Raw genomic sequence first — 20440 nt, forward strand, 5'->3', positions numbered from 1 at the left:
CTGAAGGCACCAGTTCTGTAGGGTTTGGGCATTTACTGGGACAATTATTAATTGTAGCAGTAAATCACAAAATGATTCTTTTGATGGCCTTAGAATCCAACCATGCGATATAACTCAAACAACGCACACACACACGGGTACTAATACACAAGGATACATTTATTCATAAATAAAATATGCATATAAACCTAACCGATCTTATCGTGAGGGTTATCAGAATACAAAAGATATATATTCATTCAGTTACGAAGAGTTACATATATCAAGAGGACATACGTTCAGTATATCATTCATTTAGACCGTTTCGTAAATGCACTTGGTTATAACTTCTACATTAGATACTCAAAACAAGTACTTAATTGATATCAACTGGTTGGGATAACAATTGAATTCTTGAGCTGTAATGCATTGAAGTTGAATACTCATCCAATCTCTGGGGATTCAGATCTCCTGCAGGCTCTCTGGCTCCGTGCCAGGCTGTGCTGTGCAGCTTGCGACAGTGCGCTGCTGATGCTCACTGACCGGCTAGTTAGTGTTGGCTTTAACTAGCACAGTTTGTGCACAGGAGAAAAGATGACTGTGGGTCCCAGCAGGTCAGGAAGAGGACCGGTTCATTCCTGATGAAGCGCTAGTTCTGAATAGTGATTCAGCTGTCCACAGTTCCGACCTGTTCACGAGGCTTGCTGCTGATGCTAACCTCGGGTGGATCCTCTGGTTACTCTCTGGCAACCTCCGCTCTAGACTCTTAGAACAGAGGAATGTTCTGGCACTCGGACACACTGGCCGTTCCGTGGTTGTCCGGGCTGAGTCTCAGGATGGTCAGGAGGCGCGCTGCGAGATTGTCCTGCCCTTGGGCGCCTTCTGCTCCTGGGCCGTCCTGCCCTGGAATTCTCCTTTGAATTCCCTTTAGAATTGTCTCAGAATAGTCCACTACAGGCTCTCTTTGTTGCCTGTTTTTACCTGGAGGAACTTCAGCTCGTTGATTGGCTGAAAGTTCCATGGGCATCAGAGTCCCACGTGGGTTACTCGGCCCTACCAGTCCCTGATTGGTTGATCAAGGTGAGATATGAGTCACTTACTCCTGACACTTAGGAATGCAGTCCAGATGTCCATCTGGCACTCCCTAGACAGATAGGCGCCAATGGATGACCATTGATCATGATAGCCAGGCTTAGCTAAGTGCATCCCCCTTTGGGAGCTGTCCCTTATCAAAAGAAAACATCTTTAAATCAGCCTGCATGAATAGCTTCTCTGTGGCTGCACCACAGAGATGACGAGAGAGATGAGGCCTCATTTGGGAAAGCACAGCAACACTTAATTCTGTCTTATTAATAAGCCTCGCCGCTACATATCCCCCCTTTTTGAAGGTCACGAGGTCCTGAGGCGTTGTTGCCTTCAAAATGAAACAGAGTTAAGTGATGTCCCTTGTCATTAGAACATTAACCTTGTTCACATTACTCCTCGAGAATTCATACCGGAACCCGCATTGGATACAAACATTATGAAAAACATCTGGAGTATGTATAAACAAGGTAGGAGACATTATCTCAGTCTAGGAATTACACATCAGGAAGTTCACTGTCAATATCTGATACCTCTGTAGTAGATATCTGGGGAGAAGTCACTTCCTTTCTTTTGACATGCTACCTTTGACTCATTCATGCTACCCGGAGTACATCTTAATGTAAGAGTACAGCATTCAGAGTACACTTTCAGTCATGATCCAGCTACCCAGCAGCAGTGTTACAATAACACCGGTTCCTGTTCCCAGCCCCCCCGATAAACCACGACACCTGTGTTGGGTATCTGCTAGGGTGGTTTGGAGGTTTGTTCCATTAAAGCAAACTAACTACCTGTACCTCTTCAGGGCTTACTGTTTCTTGGATTTCTATCCAATTCAATAATTTGGCACCTGAAGGCATCCATGACCTCAAGTTTGGTCTTATATTGTCTGGTTCCAGACCGTACAGTGTTAAGTCACCAAGCTGTACTATGGCCTCCTCGGGAACTTACAGGAAAACTATTTGGTTAGGTAGCTGCATTGTGGTAGCTGTATCATGCCTGTCACAAGTCATGGTGACAGTTAAATGTGGTGTGCTGACCAACCATTTACTTCCCACCTGCTCTTCATGGGGTTCATTAACCTACCTCTGCTCGTTAGTAGCTTTACATCCTTCATTGGTGAATCGTTTAGACACAGCCAATGGATAGCTTTGGTAGCCATACCCATCTCAAGATTTGGAACCAAATTCAATCTTGGATTGCCTTCTGGGTGAGCTATGAGCGATGGGGTTAATGTCACATACTCCTCTACTGAGAAGAGTGGAATCAAGTGGGTTGGGATTTGTGCCATGGTTAGACTGGCTACAGTGGCACTAAGCTCCCTTAACAGGTCTTGTGTCAACATTCTGGCCTGTTGTACACAAGCATAACCCACTGTATAACACTGGCCATCATGTCCACTGGTTGGGGGATAAGGTTTAACCCTGTTGCATAGAAAGTTGCCTGTAGGGTTTTCCCTAAGCTTTCCAGCCTTTGCTGTTGTCGATACAGTCTGTCACTACCCCCTGGCATCTCTGAAACCTGCCTTCTTGGGGCAGTCAGGGTGAGAGTGCCAATAGCACACAAACCTACCAGAAAAAGCAAACGTGCAACAGTGGTGGCAGCAATCAGTCCTCCCAAAAGTCTTTTCGGGTGGCTGATCCCAGTCATCTCCTTCTGAGTGACTGTTGCCTTTCAGAGCTGGCGCAGTGTGTACATGGTGTCTTTCTCAGTATGCCAACATCCTGGAAATCTGGGGAGATCTGACGCAGCTGCTGATGCTGCTCCTCCTTTTCCAGGGCATCTGCTTTTTCGATTTGTTCATGCCTGTGCTCTAGGAACCCTGCAGGGGGCGGTGCAGCGGTGGAGCATGCCTGACCCTCGGCTGAGTGGTCATCTGGAGCACCTGAGTGATCTGGGATTGTTACCCCATTCTCACTGTTCCGGTCCACCTGCACACTTCCTGATTGAGGAATCCCTCTATCGGCATGTTTACAATCGTTTGCTGGGCGTGGGTGTAGGACACCTGCTCACTCCCCCCTTCACTCGCTAGGGGTTCAGGGAGCTGCCCCAGCAGTAGGATAGCTAGTTCACTGTCTTTGAACTTACTATCACCCACCAGGCCCATGTCAGTGCAGGCGGGGATTCTGACACCCCTCTTTGCGATGTCCTGCACTGGCAGGCGGGTGACTTGACCATCCAGCTCCAGTCTGGCTGAACCACTGTTGGTCAGACTCAGACTGACAGACTGAGCTGGTGGCTGTAAGAAAACCGGCTCGGCTTTCATTCCCTGTCCCTTCTGGGGGACTGGGTGTGTTGGCAACCCTGCCGTTGAGGCAGGAACAATCAGGTCAGTCTCACTCACTACCTGGTAGTTGTGAGAAATAATGTTACCTGACTGCAGGTTCCCTGGGTCACAGCAGAGGGAATCGGCATCTGGGATCAGGTGTGTCCACAGCGCAGTAGTCTCAGCGTCCAGCTGGACCTCCTGTCTAACCTGTGAATGTTGCACCAGGGGCACCTGGTGGTGGCCCTGTGACAGCTGCTCAAGCAGATCCTCACTGATAGAGGACCTCTCAGGGCTAAGGGCGAGGGCTACATCACCAACCTGCTCTCCTGCCATCTGGATCCCTTCCACCACTGCGGGGTGGTGGTCCTGACCCCTCTTGGGTGCCAGGGTGCACAGGGAAAGCTCCTTTTCATCACCAGGTGGGGAGATCAGCTCCTCTTTAGGGATGTAAAAGGGGTGTGCTTTACCTGGTGGATCAGGCGGCTGCTCGGAGCACCGCTCCTGTGGCAGGGAGGCTGCTGGGACCTCGGCCAGGACACGACTTCCCTGTATATTCGGGGAACAAGAAAATATTTTTATTTCTTGTCCAGAGGGAACAGAAGGAATCTCCGCATGGGCTTCTGTGTTCGGTGGGCACTGTGTGAGCACAGTCTGCCTCTTGGCCCCACTTTCCTTCTGTACAGAAGGCTTAGGAGCCTTGACCTGTTTCCACACTTTGCCTTTCTGGTGATCCACCAAAGGTTCCTCTCTGAGTCGCATGCCCTTTTCTTTTTCTACCCGTCTGAGCTTGCCGTGTGACAACAAACACCTTTCAACCTCAGTGTCAATCAGTGTCTCACTGTGTAAGACGTCTCCCATGGCAGCCTTGAGGTAAAAGCTTCCTGCTTTTCCTCTGTGTTTTACTGCCTGCTCTGTGACTTCAGGGGTGGAGTCAGCACTCGCTTGGGAGTGACTGACCTCATCCAGGCAGGAACCCTTCCGCTCAATCAGATAGACTGAGGGAGGGAGAGGGGGCGGGTCTCCGCCTCCTCCAGTGGAGAGTATCAGTTCAGTCACGCTTCCGGCAGCCTTGGGGAGCGGTTGTCCCTGTCCTAATAAAGCTTGTTCAAGCCTGGCCAGGTGGGCGGCTACTGAATCCTTTTGTTCAGCTTAATCTAGCCCTTTCCCTCCCCCGGTGTTCTCATGGCACTTAGGATGCTGGGTGCGGTCCTGTGTGCCTGCTTTGGAATGGGGCTTAGCCAGCTCAGGAGCCTGTGCTCCTTGGAGCAGGGGGGAATTAACCCTGCTGGCTCTGACGGCGAACACAGTCGCTCAGAGCGACTTTGGACATCATACTCCTAGGCTTTCTGCACAAATCTCTTAATATCAGTCATTTTCATGGTCTGTGCATCTGTATGCATTAAGATCATCTTTCTGACTGACGGGTGGAGATTCGCGATGAATAAACCCTTGAAATGTGTGTTCTCTTCGCAACCCTCATCATTTCGCCCTGCAAAATAAGTTCGTCTAAGTCTCTGCTCTCTCGTGCTTAATGTTAAGGGCGGCGGCTATCGCGGCAGTCGGGTCAATAAACGCACTGTATTCTTGGATAAGTGCTTGACACAGCTCCTCAAAATCATTACAGACTTCTTTCATCTGCCTAGCCATCCACTCATGTACAGCTCTGCTGGTAGTTTTCCTGACCAGAAACACTTTCTCCTGTTCTGTGGCGTTTGGCAGGAACTGCAGGTTATACCTGAGGTCCTGAATATAACTCTCGATATTATTCTCTGACACTGCGGGGTCAAATCTCTCTATGTCCTTCGCTAGCTCTCTCAGAGAATGGAGATTTATTCTTCTAGCTTCTCCGCTGACGGAGATATGTCGGAGATCGTGGTCAGACCTGTCGCTGCTAGAGAGAGTGCTAAATAGCAACTTGAATTCAGACCTTTTAGCAACCATCGTTAAACTTAAAGAGTATTACTTTTAAGTACGAAATTACAGTTTTACCACAGAAAACCACAAGATCAAGTATGCAATCAACCCGGTAGATCGCAAAAGATCACAAAACAATCAAGCACTGATTAAAGAGCAAGGGGAACTTTTTTCCTTTCGGCTTTCAGCACACTGTATTGTCGTGTATGAAACCCGCGGCATTTTATATTGAATTATTCCGCTTGGTTGACTCATTTCAGTCTTACCAGCCCACCCAGGGACGCCAATAAAATGTAATGTGCTCTCTGAAGGCACCAGTTCTGTAGGGTTTGGGCATTTACTGGGACAATTATTAATTGTAGCAGTAAATCACAAAATGATTCTTTTGATGGCCTTAGAATCCAACCATGGTGATATAACTCAAACAACGCACACACACACGGGTACTAATACACGAGGATACATTTATTAATACATAAAATATGCATATAAACCTAACCGATCTTATCGTGAGGGTTGTCAGAATACAAAAGATATATATTCATTCAGTTACGAAGAGTTACATATATCAAGAGGACATACGTTCAGTATATCATTCATTTAGACCGTTTCTTAAATGCATTTGGTTATATCTTCTACATTAGATACTCAAAACAAGTACATAACTCTTAGGAATTAAATTGATATCAACTGGTTGGGATAACAATTGAATTCTCGAGCTGTAATGCATTGAAGTTGAATACTCATCCAATCTCTGGGGATTCAGATCTCCTGCGGGCTCTCTGGCTCCGTGCCAGGCTGTGCTGTGCGGCTTGCGACGGTGCGCTGCTGATGCTCACTGACCGGCTAGTTAGTGTTGGCTTTACAGCATTACAGATTAATTATAGAACAGAACTTGTTTCCATCAAACCTCTCATACATATGATGGTGAACACAACACGCACTCCAACCATATGCAGGGTTTAATAATGATAAATCAATTGGAAGAATAAAATAACGATGCTTCCTTTGTTTTTCTACACAAGGACCAAGACAGGCAAGAAAGAGCCCACGTCAAGCTTGGCCTCAGTAAACAATTAATCAGTGTTTTCTTTCAGCAAAATAAATTATTGAATTAATGATACAAATAAATCATTCACTGAGATAACATTGATGAAAATTACATCATTCCCTTACTTACTCTTATTCTAATTAATCTCACGGTTGAGAAAGAGAGGTAGGTAGATAGATTAGGAGAGATTATAGTTCTTTTGTGCTTTGAATATTCTGCTCCATCCCATATCGTAACTGTACTCTTAATATGTGTTTGTGTAAAAAATACATGACTTTTTTATCAGCTATTGCATTAGCTGATAAAGTATAGAGAGACTGGCTTTGAACGAGTCTTAGTTGGCGCAAATGAGCTTGCGAATGACTTGGAGGTAACCCAAGAATTCCAAACGGATTGCGAAAGAGAAAAAGACTCTTTAGTTACCAGTCTGCTGAATACCCTGTTACCGATCCCAAGGATGCTTACAAGGTACACTGCTTCAGCCAAGTCTTAGACAAGGCTATGCGGTCTTTGGAGCCACAGTTTAAGCAGTGGAAAAAACCTGTGGATTTATTTGGCTTTTTGAGTAAATTTAAACAAATTCCAAAGGAGGAATTACAAAAACATGCTGCAGATTTGGAAAATTGCGGTAACAAATGTTAAGCTCATTCAGGAAAACGAACTTGTCAAGTCTGTAAAGTTAGCAGAGTTAGATGGCCATATAGTGGTCAAGGAAATGGAAACACTGCAGCCAATTCTTCCTTCTTCATACTTTGGAAAGCCTTTGAAAATCGTGGAATTCCTTGCTTTGAATGAGAGAGCTACTGGATTTCTATTTTTTGACATTTTTTTGACATTTCTGACAATTCCAGTCAAAGTGGCGTCAGGGGAAAGGAGCTTTTCCAAATTAAAATTGATCAAATCTCATCTAAGGTCAAACATGCTCCAAGATAGACTCAATAGCCTTGCAATATTATCCATAGAAGGTGATGAAGCAAAAAACTTAAACTTTGACAAAAGTTTAAAAGAGGTTGCAGAACAGAAAGCAAGACACATTTCTTTGTAAGTATTGTTTCATTTTAACACATTTTATGTCAAAATATAAGCTAATAAATATAGATATTTATATATAATGTAATAGCACATATTCCTGATACCTAATTTGAAATAATTTTAAGTCCAGGAGGCCCCACCAAAATAGGCCAAATGGGGTCCCACATTTGCTAAGACTCCACACATGGTATAAGCACCTTATGTGTACAACATTTTCTGTCCTTCTTTAAAGTCAAATTAGAAGTGGCTACACACGTTTTGAGGTCATTAAAATTAAATTGATTACACGTGTCACTTTTTTTTCATGCAGAGGGAAATGTAATTTGTTTGTTAAACGGGTATGGTTCTGCAGGAGCAAAAAAAGGAATTGATAACATGGTGATAAACCCAGTGCTATCTGTCATTCCTACTGCTGGAGCACTGAAGGACACACTAGAGTCACCATGGCAACTGGCCGGACCTCAGCTAGACCTGCCAGTCAGCTGGTCGCTGTGGCCACGGGCTCTGGCAGGAGATCCGTTTCACCTGTGTGCAGGTAACCTCCACACCTGTCTCACGGGGAAAAGGCCACTTAAGCCCTGCGCTCAGTCTTACAGTTTTGGCCTCAAAGCCTCAAAATTCCCTGCTCTGTGACCTTTTGGATTTTTCTTCCGGTTTGTCCCATGGATCTCTCTGCTCTGAACTTGCTCTGTTGTTTTGGGTTTTGCTTTTCCACTTGTTTGCTTGTCTGCCTGTGTTTGGATTCTCCTTGAGCCCCTGGGGTGGTGTGTTACTAAGGAGCTACCAGTGCCGTTAAACTATCCTTAGCGCCCATAGTACCTCCAAAGATCTATGCATTAGTGAGTGTGCTGTTTTTCTGTTTAGCATTCCTGTTAGCGGCCAGACCCAGTACTCCACCCTCTATTCCAGTAACCTCACCCTTCATGACTGGTTATTCAAGACCGCCCCCTTTGTGCATCAGCATAATCTGAAGGATGGAACAGGTCTCATTCTCAAATGGACAAAACATGCTTGAATGACTGATCCTGGGAAACGCACTCTTGAGAGCGCCCGAAGCCAACGCTGAGGCATTAGTTGTTTAGGAAATAAGCCCTAAGTGTTACCTGCTTACTGAGACAGGTTGAAGATGTAGAACTGCTACCTAAAAATGGACCCATTTTGAGGATAAGCTGCTGCACTTGACCATTTGCTTTAGGTTTCACAAATGACTGCAGCTAAATTAGGTTTGACAAGGAAAAGGAAGTCCGTTACTGATGTTCATATCCTGTGTTGCATGCGAGGGGCTGTGCAGGAGTTCCCTCTCCTGTTCCTGCTGGCCCCAGCTGAGCACTCGGCTGAGTTATCAACACCTTCATAGAACCAACAGCAGGTTGAATTTGAACTCTTGATTGCTTCTTCAATGTGAAGGCAGTGCCGTTTAGATAGTTTGTTTCTTCGGTAGCTTCAAATCTCTTATCTTTGAGTACAAAAAATGCAAAGGTTCTAACTTTGGCGACTCGTTGGCTCAATTCAGAACTGAAGCTGTAATGAAAACCAGCAGGTGTGGGGGTCCCTACAACTGGAGTTGGGAACCCCTGGGCTATAGAAAAGCAAAAACATTTAGAATAGTGTGTTTTAATATGATTATATTCTAATAATAATAATTGCTTACACTTATATAGCGCTTTTCTGGACACTCCACTCAAAGCGCTTTAAAGGTAATGGGGATCCTCTCCACCACCACCACCAATGTGCAGCATCCACCTTGATGATGCAACGGCAGCCATAGTGCGCCAGAACGCTCCCCACACATCAGCTATCGGTGGGAGAGGAGAGCAGAGTAATGTAGCCAATTCAGAGATGGGGATTATTAGGAGGCCATGATTGGTAAGGACCAATGGGAAATTTGGCCAGGACGCCGGGGCTACACCCCTACTCTTTTCGAGAAACGCCCTGGGATTTTTAATGACCACAGAGAGTCAGGACCTCGGTTTTACGTCTCATCTGAAGGACGGCGCCTGTTTACAGTATAGTGTTCCCGTCACTATACTGGGGCATTAGGACCCACACAGACTGCAGGGTGAGCGCCCCCTGCTGCCCCCACTAACACCTCTTCCAGCAGCAACCTTAGTTTTTCCCAGGAGGTCTCCCATCCAGGTACTGACCAGGCTCACACCTGCTTAGCTTCAGTGGGTTGCCAGTTGTAAGTTGCAGGGTGATATGGCTGCTGGCCATATTAATGCATATTAATAATATGCTGCACATCTTATGTGTATATATATATGTTATGTTTACATTTTATTTATATGAATATATTGCATAATATGATCTTGTTTTTTAAAACACAACAGATCCCAATGCTCTTTCTTTTTTAAGTATATAAAAAAAATCTAAATGGATACTGAATACTGTTTCCACTGCTGGCAGCACTTCCCTATGTGCTAAACTGCTATTTGCAGGACCAGCCCAGATAGGACTGACACCATCGACAGAGCAGAGAGTGATTAGCTAATACCTAACAGCAGGGTAGGGATACAGGAACACAGGGGGCTGTTTCCAAATGGGACATGTAAGCCTTTTAATGTAAAAGCAAATAAACCGAAAGCTAAATTAAATAAGTACACTTTGCACTTCATTGAGTAAACTCCAAATCTGTCTCTTCCATTTCGGAAATGATTTTGTGTTTGGTTTGGGATATTTGATCTAGATAATGCCAGCATCTCTTCACTTTCTAATGTAAACAATGTCAGGGATGTCAGTGTTAGTGATTCCAAATCTTTTTTTTTTCAAATGTAAAATAAAGATGGGCTCTTCAATTCCAAAAACATTTTCTGTGTTACTAAAGAGCAACTACCTTTTTGAAGCCAAATACATCCAGTGTTTTATTTGTGACTGAGCTTCACCAAATTAACAAAAAATAAACCCCTATTACTGATAATAGTCACCAATCCCTCATCAAAGAATTTTCATTTTTGCTATAGTAATAAATTATATTTATTTCTAGAATTAAAAGCAAATATATAAATGAAGAAATGACAAAGTTTTTGCAAATAAACATTCTACCTGTCCATGCTACCTTTAAGGATCAGTTTCTATCAACCAGTGATGGGCAGAATGACCTCCACATGCTAGCGAGCTTTCTTATGTCCATTTGTTGATCTAAATTAAAAACAAAACTTGAGAGCAAAGGATGGGGTACCGGCAAAAGATTTCTAACCAGTAAGTTAATTTGAGGATCTCAACCAGCCATTTTGTGAAGGATCATAGGATATCATCTTCATCAGACAGCAGAAAAACCCACTATCTTAATTAAAATTCACAAGTAACAAGCAAAGAATAAGAAGAATATAACAACTGTGCAGAATTGATCAACATGTCTAGTTATCACAATAGAAAATATAGAGCAGACAAATATTAGGTCTGAAAGCTTGGAACGAATACAGTATGCCAAAACTCGTTGGTCGATCTATTTTATAATAGGGAGTTAAAGGGCAACAAGAATTATAATCATGTTTTCTTTGTAATAAAATATAGAAACAGAAAAATTCTAAAGATGTAAAAATGAATGGCCTAAGCTTATCAAAGGGTGTTCAATTTTTTTTAAAAGTCATCCAACATGAGTTAATAAAAATCAGGAGATCACTGAAAACTCACAAAGTAGTTTTTGTCTTCTGTAAAGAAGAAGACTGGGCAGAAAATGTAATCCTTTAATCTTAATCCTTTAAATGACCCTAAAATGGTGTGTGCTTGGTGTTTTAGTTACTAATGGGCTCAACTCAGAAAATGTTCTAAGTGAATCAGGAAACTAACAGGCAAATCTGGCACTGATTGAGTGGAAGATGGGAAAGTATACTGTAGCTTCTAACCTTCCAGTGGTTTTGGGGTGTATGCTATCTGGTTACTTTTTGAGTGGTAAACAGACCATCATAACTTGTCATTTGTTCCAATTGAACAAAGAGTTAAAGAGCAAACTGCTCAAAATGTTTGTCTTTTCTTTCAGGTCCAGGACAGACGTCCAGACATGCACATACTGGAGAGCTCCAGTCATCTGGGACGGCATGTTTAACCCAGAATACTACGATGAGTTTTACAGAAAGCAAAACACCTCTGTTGCATTGACCGTATTTGCTGTTGGCAAGTATGTAGTTTTTCTTTCCAACGATGTAACTGTTTGTTGGCCAGCTAGTTTTCCTCTGCTCTGATGAGATCTGTTTTTTGACATTTTGAGCAATAAGTGAAAAATAGTCAGGTTAGACTTGAAGTGAAATGCATGATTTAATATTGTAGGTAATTTATAGGCAATCTTCCTGTTTAAAGCCCTAATGTAAAATAAGACTCCTCTTATAAATCTGGGAAAACAGCAAGTAACCCACTGCGCCATAGCTTGCTGTGACTGGCTACTTGAATTTTCTTACTGCATTTTTAAAAAGAAAATCGAAGAAGCTCCTATTTTGAATGAATATCAACCAAACCCATGATGAGGTCAAGATATCTTGGCCTTGTGAGGCTGCTTCATGATGTTGAGCTTTGTCATGAATTCTACATGTAAGGTCATGCTTTTATCTGGATGTGATGCACAATATTAATCAATGAAATCTGTTTGTTTTACAACATGTTTTACAAAAGTAAGGCAGTGAGCACAACTTGTCTTAGAGTCATAAAGCATTATGCAACACAGAAGGGCTACAAATCTGAGGTGACCGTGTGGCCCCTTATGCTTCTTCTGTGTAAATGCATTCTTCTGTCTGGAATGCTCCTTAACTGCATTTCCCTTTTATACATTGTGCTACAATGCGGTGGGAAACTGCCCCATTGTTTGCTGGCTACTCTGAATCGATAGAGAAGAGTAGCCATCAAGATCCTTGGAGCTTGAAAGGAGAAATGAAAGAGGAGGGAATGGAGTTATGTTACCCCTGTATCTTCTCATATGCAGAGGTGGAGATAGAGCATCCCACTCCTTACTGGTCTGTTGGCGCTGTTGGTATAGGGTTTCAGGAGTAACCTAAGACTTATTCACGTATGTTGTTGGGAAGCCTTGTGTATCTTAGAGCCGTAACAGCTGGTACACGTACAAATGGGACGAGTTTAACAGTACACAGTTCAGGGCAGTAACCTCACTAGTCCACGATGGTAGATGCATGCAAACCATTATGGACTCAAACCGCAATTGCACTGAGCCAATTTAGCGCTCTCAAGTGTGTGCTGTAGCTATGAATGGGAACATATCATGCTCTCACTTTTATGTTTAAGAGATTAATACTAGATACTGCACAGTACTCACGATGCAGTTCATTGACTAGGATAACTGGCTTTATGAGTGACTTGTACTTCTTTTGCTTCCGAGGGGATACTGGTAGAGAAGATGGAGAGTTTCACAACGCCTTTGTTTTATTTTCAGGTACCTGGACACCTACCTCAAGGACTTCCTCACCTCTGCAGAGCGTTACTTCATGGTGGGTTTGCGAGTGACCTACTACATCTTCACGGACGATCCCACGAAGGTCCCGCAGGTCGCGCTGGCCCCAGGGCGGGAAGTCGTCACCCTGCAGGTGGAGCGGCACAGGCGATGGCAGGACATCTCCATGATGCGGATGAAGTCCATTGCCGACATCATCGAGTCGCAGGTGCGCCACAGGGCCCAGTACATCTTCTGCCTGGACGTGGACCAGGTCTTCGTGGGTCGGTTCGGCACGGAGGCCCTGGGGGATTCTGTGGCGCTGATGCACGCCTTCTTCTACCGCACCCCGAAGTTCAGGTACACCTACGACCAGAACCCCAAGTCGGAGGCCTTCATGGAGAAGGGCGACATCTACTACCACGCTGCTGTCTTCGGGGGCACGTGGCAGAATGTGAAGCGCCTGACCGAGAGCTGCTACAAGGGTATCATGAAGGACAAGGAGAACCAGGTGGAGGCGCTCTGGCATGACGAGAGCCACTTAAACAAGTACTTCTGGATCCATAAGCCAACAAAAGTTCTCTCCCCTGAGTACTGCTGGGCGCCGGAAATCGGCTATCGCATGGATTTGCATTTTCCCAGGCTTGTCTGGGCTGAGAAGCATTACAGAGCACTCAGGCAGTAGATGGAAAGTTCATTGACTGGGATCATTCTCTATGCACACAGACTTACTCCCTTTCTATTATTTAAATATTTCTTGAATGTATTCTTATCACGAGTTTAAAAAAATGGTGGTTATTCTTCTTTCTCAATGGGCCTGTTCTACGTTGCAGACCTGTGAGACAGCACTGATTTTGCTTTTGTGTTTTGTGTTCCCTTTGCAAAACTTGTCAGCGTTAGTACTCAGGAGCCTTGTGGCATCGGTGTCCCCAAGTGCCTCGTTATCTCACTTGCCTTTAAAGATCTTCATTAAGTATCTGCGACTCAGGGAGAAAATGCTGCCTTGTTTCCATGGCGCTGTATAATGTGTAAAATTCAGCTATCCTTAAACCCGCCATTCTCCGTCTTCCACTATCTGGTATTTGTGCTAAGACTTGTACAAGGTTTATTAAGAATCCTTTATGATCAATCAATTAGAAATATCTTTGAATCCTTCTTAACTTCTGCCAGTTTTGTTTTGAAGTCACATGCTTACAACCAATATTTGGTCTACTGTATATGGTCCTTGTGCAACTCTGGATATTTCAACTGACGCTTGACAAGGGTGAGCCAAAACAAATCTCCTGGCATTTACAGTACTCTTCAAGTGGTGCCAGCCAAACACGTGCAGGAGAAGCTCTTTGAAGATGTTAAATGAAATTGTTAACTGTTTCCTGAAGTCCCTGTGAATAGCGGTAAGAACATAGTGCTCAGCAATGCTCTCGGAGATACAGAAGGTAGTGTTCTTGACCTATGTTTGACTTTCAGTGGATCCTGTTTCTGCCCATAATAGACAAATTGTGGATCATAGTGTCCATCATAAGTACGTCCTTCAGGAATTCAGTTTAACTTTGAAATCGATGCCAGTACCAGCAAGATTATGAGGCCTGGTCTGGAAATTATGCATGAATAACGATTGAAAACATTGCTTGAGACCGAATTTATCACATTAATTTTAGATATATGTCAAAGGCTAGTTGATGAAGATCACACAAACGATATTCTTGCAATACCTGTATTTTTTTTACCAGTGTTAAGATTTATTCGTTAAGCTATAGAAGGGTTCTGCAAAGCATAAGTAATTACAAACTCAATTGTGTGCACCATGTTGTTCACCAGTTTATTATATTTCTTAAACTGTAGTTATTTTGATTCTATATTACTTAGTAGATCAGTATTTAAGTAGGATTTTACTGAAGACATTCAATGCTTTAAAAATATGAGAATGGCATATATCCGCTGAAGAGAGAGAAGGCAAGAAAGTGCATTTTATTAGGCTTTTAAACATACTGTAGCTCTAGTAATCTCTATCTTGGAAGATTTTTCTTTTTGTTTCTTCCAAGCTTTCAGGCTGCCTCTAGTTGAGCTTTGTGTAGCCAGATGTAATGTTCCAGGTGAAATGTTAAGAACATGCCAGATAAAGATTTGTTGCAAGTTTATATGCTGATATTTATATTCACACTGGTCATCACATGCTGATTTGTGACAGACCGACCCAGTTCCATAAATGTCAAGCCAAATAGTTCTGAAGCTGGTAGACCCAAAATATAGTGAAATGAGGTCCCCATATAAGTCATAATGGTCACCCGACTGCAGTATCGTTCTCATATTTAAACTAGACTCTTTTCAAAAACAGCTTAAGGATTTAACTCCAAATTGAACACATCTTCTCTGTCACAATTCTTGCATTCACATTTCTGGAAGATGATGCATATTATCACGGGCAGCTACTGATTGACACCTGAAAAGAAATTTGCAGCTTCGACAGCCAAGATGGTGACCTGAGCCTCATTTCCAAAAAGTCTTTTTCGGAAGTGGTCAAGTATTTGATTTGAACCTTGGCAGATATCTGCAACATCCTCACCTGCTTCACATTTCAATTTGGCTGCAGTTTAAGAGGCTTCTGTTCAAAACGTGTTTAGATAGTGTAAGATGACCAGGGGAAGGGTCATCCAGGACGGGTATTTCAGGAACGATCTGCTCAATATACTCGACTTAGACCTGAGCAAGATGGCCGCCAAGAGAAACCAGCTGACCCACAGATGGAAAGGGCTCAGTCTGAAAAACAACGAGACACAGGTGTCTCATCAGGAAAATATATATACCCTGGAAACAGTGAACTGGCGTGGAAGCCAGTAGGTGAATGTGTTTTGGAGGAGATAGTGGAATCAGGTTGGTGTTGGTAAGGATTAAAGAATAACGGATTAACGGAAGAAATAAAGGATTACGGTTTACGGTTTGTGATTTGGATACGACACGGATTTGTGGAACTTTACAGACTTTGAAACTCAGACTGAATAAAGATTGAGCGAACGGATTGTGGACTGGCTTGGAAGACGTACGGACTGGAGAAACAGAGGAAACTCCACAGAAATTAAAGAAGAGAAGTGTGGTGTGAGTACTTTTGTCTCGGTTACATAAACCTTTCCCCCGGAGACACCACAATAGTCAAACCAGATTAGGTATTTATCATTCTGGCACCTGGGATAAATTCAGTTATACTCGTGTAAAATGGTATTCGCGTACAAACTGGGGTTTAACCAATTTCTTGTACAAAAATGTCAAAATTCCTTTGTTGTAAAAAAGGTTTGTAAGTTTGTGGTAGCAAACTCCAGATTTTTCAGATATCACTCATGGGGCCAATACAGCTCATGTTGTCTAAAACGTGTTACTCTCAGAGGATAGAAATGGAAGCTACAGGTTAGCTACCAAAACCAAATGGTCCCTTCTCATTCTGTAGCCTTTCTTACATATTAATGGTCTTGCATAACAAATGGCTGCTTTGGAATCAAAATTGTGTGTAAATACCAGACTGTATAGTTCTGTTTCAAAAGAGTTTATAGCAATGAATTATGTAAAAAAAATGCATCTACATTATCTTTTGAGGTAACACCATTCATAGTAATGACCTAATGTAATGTAGATTAGTATGAGCACAATTTCCTTGAGTCTTTCTCTGCCCTCTGGTAGATATCAAGTTAAAATCTATGAGTCTTTCAAAAACGGGTAATATGGAATGTATTCAAATGTGAGCCCAAAGACAAATTGATTTATAGTTCACATTAGGTATCGCCGATTGTTACTGGAGAGAAATCATTCTACCTTGTTCTTTACAACCTTCCTTCCATTCAATTTCACATCACTTTACTACAGTGTGGTACAACTGAAATTGTCATTGGTTTTCATTTGAGAAAAGTGAATCTTTCATTTGTCTGTTCTGCTAACAATAACCAAATAACATTAAATAATAATAATCAAAGACTACAAGGCTTTACCATAGTATTTCTTAACAATGGATTGCATGGTTCCTGCAGGCTCATAGGTTAAAAGTTAAATGAAATAATATGAAACTTGGCACCAGATTGAAGGAACTATCAAATGCTCTTAGCTGAGAGAAGGTTTGAACACACTGATAGGGCCTGGATGCTTTGCTTTCAGCCCAGGGATGGACTGTTGGATAAGACGATTGCTTTTCATTTCCTTTCATCTTCATGCAATGTGATTGTGTAAATTGCACTTCTTGTGCCTGCTTCCTTTAGACTTCACGGATGTTTGAGTTTGTGGCTTTTGGTTAAATCTGTTTTCCGCTCAGCGTTTGAAATATCGCTATGCGTATCGTGATAGGAAGAATTTTCCACTGAACTATAATCTGATCTCTCTGGCACAGCCTCAAGATCTGCTTTGGTTCCTTCCGCCTTGCTAACCAGGAGAGCAGCATTGCATCACATGTACTGTATAACCGAGATGAATCTTTAACTTTAGCACAATGCATTAAATGTCAAAGGTCTTTTTAAGGGCTAGTCAGTCTTTCAAAGTACAAAGTAAAATCCAGCAGAACTACATACTGTAGATTACAAGTTATAATTTCTTCACTGGGACTAGGGCTGGGCGATATGGCCAAAAACATTATCATGATAAAAATTTTCATATCAGTTGATATTGATAATTATCACAATAAATGTAAAATCATTATTTCTTTCAAGTTTAAAGGCAGATTTTTTCTCCTGAGTGAAAGTTGAAGAAACCAGACAGTTAATTGGTAAATTAAACAACTCTTTAAGAACACAACAAACACTTGCCAAACAGCAGAAACATTAAACAAATCTGAGGTAGAGAGTATTCAAGTCTTTTTTAAGTCAAAATATACAGGAGTAAAATTTACAAAGTAAAAATCTCAATAGAAAAATTTAATACTACAGTGTGATAAAACACACATAGAAGATGGCTCAGACAAGACTGCAAAGTTTAAAGTGCTTTAAAGGATCATATCAGAAGTAGTGGCGAAGAATGGCACCGTTTGCAGCTGCCGCTCTACCATCTCCCTACACTCTGCATACAGCCGAGGAAGTGCAGTCAGTGCAAAATGTTTCCGACCAGGTAGCTCGTATCTGGGGTCAAGGACTCTGATAAGCTTCTTGAATCCCTCATTTTCGACAGTGCTAATGGGAAGCATGTCTTATGCAATGGAATATGCAACTACATTTGTGATGTCTTCATGTCTTTTCGTTTTTTTGTCGTAAGGCACGGTGCTCGAAAATGATGCTATTATGGTTTGCTGCTGTGTAGTCGCACTGAATACTGGCCTGCTGCTTATAGATGGTCCCCTTCCACTAAAAACACGAGTTTGTGACTGTAATTTCTTACTTTCTGCGTGTTCTAACGGGTGATGTTGTTTTAAATGGTGAAATATACAGGATGTATATGATGTAGTTTTGAAGTCTGATTTGCTAAATCTGCCTCTAAGGCATTTAACTGTTGCCTTAATGATACAAAGAGAATTTGTGTGTGCAAGTTGTACGTTTTTTGTTGTGCTACAATACTTTTGACTTAATGTACATGTATTTATATATCCTCCTTTCTGATTTGTCTGTTTCTCTATGAAGTTGCAGAGTGTCACAATGCAAATTTGATCAACATGCATTACTGCTTTTCGAAAAGATTTTAAAATGACTCGGTCATTAAAAATTGTTGCGGAATATCAAAAGTATTGACTACCATGTACACACCGTATCACTAGTTAATTGTTGGTCTACCCTAGGTCGCTATCAATTGTTGAAATGCCAGATTGAATTGAATTAGGTGGCCAAACTTCAATATGACGGAAAGGATCTGATTTTATATCAAACTTGCTCTGCTGAATTTGTAGGGAAGCTGACATTTTCAGAGACCTGTGTCATAGGTATACGTAAAGCAAAACCTATAAGAGTAGAAAGTTTGCCAGAACGATCAGATTGCGGCAGAGAAGAGGAAGCCAGTGTGTCCTAATCTCCAGGAGTTTAGCAGGAGCTGTGAACTACTGAGCTGACCTCAGAAAAGAAGTGATTTTATAGGCCAGGGGTCCCCAGCCCTGGTCCTAGAGGGTTGAACTCTCTGAAGGTTTTGTTTGTCTTTAAAGCAGCATATGGCTGCTGGCTCGGGCCAAATGTCCTTTGTCAATTATTTTTTACTTATTTTCTTCTTCTGTCATCCAAATTTATGCACCTCCCAAATCTAACGTAAGTATATGAAATGGCTTTGTGCCTTTTAATTATTACTGCTGCTTTTACCACCCTTACTAAACCACATCTCCTGACTCCTGAAGTTCAGTGCTTGTCTGGCGTTGTCTGCATCACTAAAGGCATCTGCAGTGATGTCTGTGCAGCTTTATATGTTTATACTACATCTTTATCCTTTATATGTGAAGTTTAAAGCAGACGGTTTAAAGATTCTGGTTCAGATTTTGTGTTAAGTGCATGCTATACAGAATGTTAAAGGAAAGCCGATATATCAGTTGTTGCAGTTTGGATCGTGGGTGGTGTTACTCTTTTTATCGGCCAGCAACATCACTTGAAGAACATGTAGTTGAACTTGCTGTGCGGCCATGGCGGTATTTGCTAATTTCTGAGATTTGGTGAAGCTTGGTTATTGTGCATTCTTTTTCACGACTGTTAACACTCTATGCTGAGTCAGGATTAAGCCACAACAGTGTTCATGTATGTGTACAGTATGTCTGTGTTATTAATACTTCAGTTATGTTATTTTTGCTCATTGTAAACTGGTGGTAAAAAAGCATACCCCCAACCCCCCAATTTTGTGCAGGTCTCCCCAAAAAGTTGGCCCACACCACAAGCAGCAGGAGGAGGTTGGAAGGCCTGTGGAGGACATGTAGTAGCAGATAGTGTAGTGAATAATGGCCAATGGGCTTGGTCACTCCTGGGAGGAACAGTCAGGAAAATCAGGTTGCTTCTGTAAAAGCGTAGACCAGTTTGTAGATCAGTAGGTGGTGCTTGTCTACCCACAACAGAATTTTCAAATCGGTGCCCTTTTATGGTGACAAGGAACACAGTTTTCCAGGAGGTTCCATCCTTTAGATGAGATGTTGTACAAAGGTCATGAATACTGCATTACTGGTGTCATGGCATTGTTTTTCAGTGTTAGATGAAGTGGACCCACTTGTGTGTATATCAGAAATCCTTCTGGGTCTATTGGGGTGAAAAGTGCTAAATGCATACAATTGTTAGTTAAAATTAGAGGTGACTCCAGAGAGTGGTAGTTACACTTTGAGATGACCTTAAGTGATTTCCAACTGCCAAAGTTCATTTAGCTGTGCAGCGGGGTGACCACTATTTAAATTTTGTTGATTTCAAAAGCAACTGCAGTCTTCAAGCGTGCTTTACACAGTACGTTACACTTCAGTCTCTTTGTTTTGAAAAGTCTGAGGTCCCCGTGTTGTGAATGGTTGTTAATGTTGAAACTTTGTTGTTGGTTCTCTTAGCTATTGAACTTGGGCTGTTCATGTGTAGATCACTGAAGGGGCTGCTCACATTTTTACCACCAGGGAATTGCTGTAATGCCTTGCTACTGAGACAGTCGCTTGAAATAGTATGTGTGAGATACAGCATTTAAAATTAAAAAGCAAAAATTTCAGTTTGAATTTCATTTTTATCTGTGCACGTTTATGTGTTCCATTATGCATTTACATCACAATGAGACGCCAGTACATTGAGTTAATGAATCCATTGATCCATCGTAAGTGGGAGGTAAGGTGTGGCAAAAGAGA

General features: G+C 42.3%; 1 protein-coding gene across 5 annotated transcripts in view; it reads left to right on the forward strand.

The window, feature by feature from the left end:
* Positions 1-20307, forward strand: part of LOC148641906 (alpha-1,3-galactosyltransferase 2-like) — a 45764-nt gene extending 25457 nt beyond the window's left edge. For all 5 annotated transcript variants that reach the window (XM_088616772.1, XM_088616769.1, XM_088616771.1 and 2 more), the window contains 2 exons: positions 11308-11445; positions 12706-20307. In XM_088616772.1, coding sequence (XP_088472898.1) covers positions 11308-11445; positions 12706-13387 — 820 coding nt within the window. In that variant the 3' untranslated portion in view covers positions 13388-20307. The remainder of the gene's footprint in view (positions 1-11307; positions 11446-12705) is intronic.
* Positions 20308-20440: the final 133 nt, after the last annotated feature.

This window comes from Lepisosteus platostomus, chromosome 23, assembly GCF_059453375.1.
Source record: "Lepisosteus platostomus isolate fLepPlt1 chromosome 23, fLepPlt1.hap1, whole genome shotgun sequence".
NCBI lineage: Eukaryota > Metazoa > Chordata > Actinopteri > Semionotiformes > Lepisosteidae > Lepisosteus > Lepisosteus platostomus.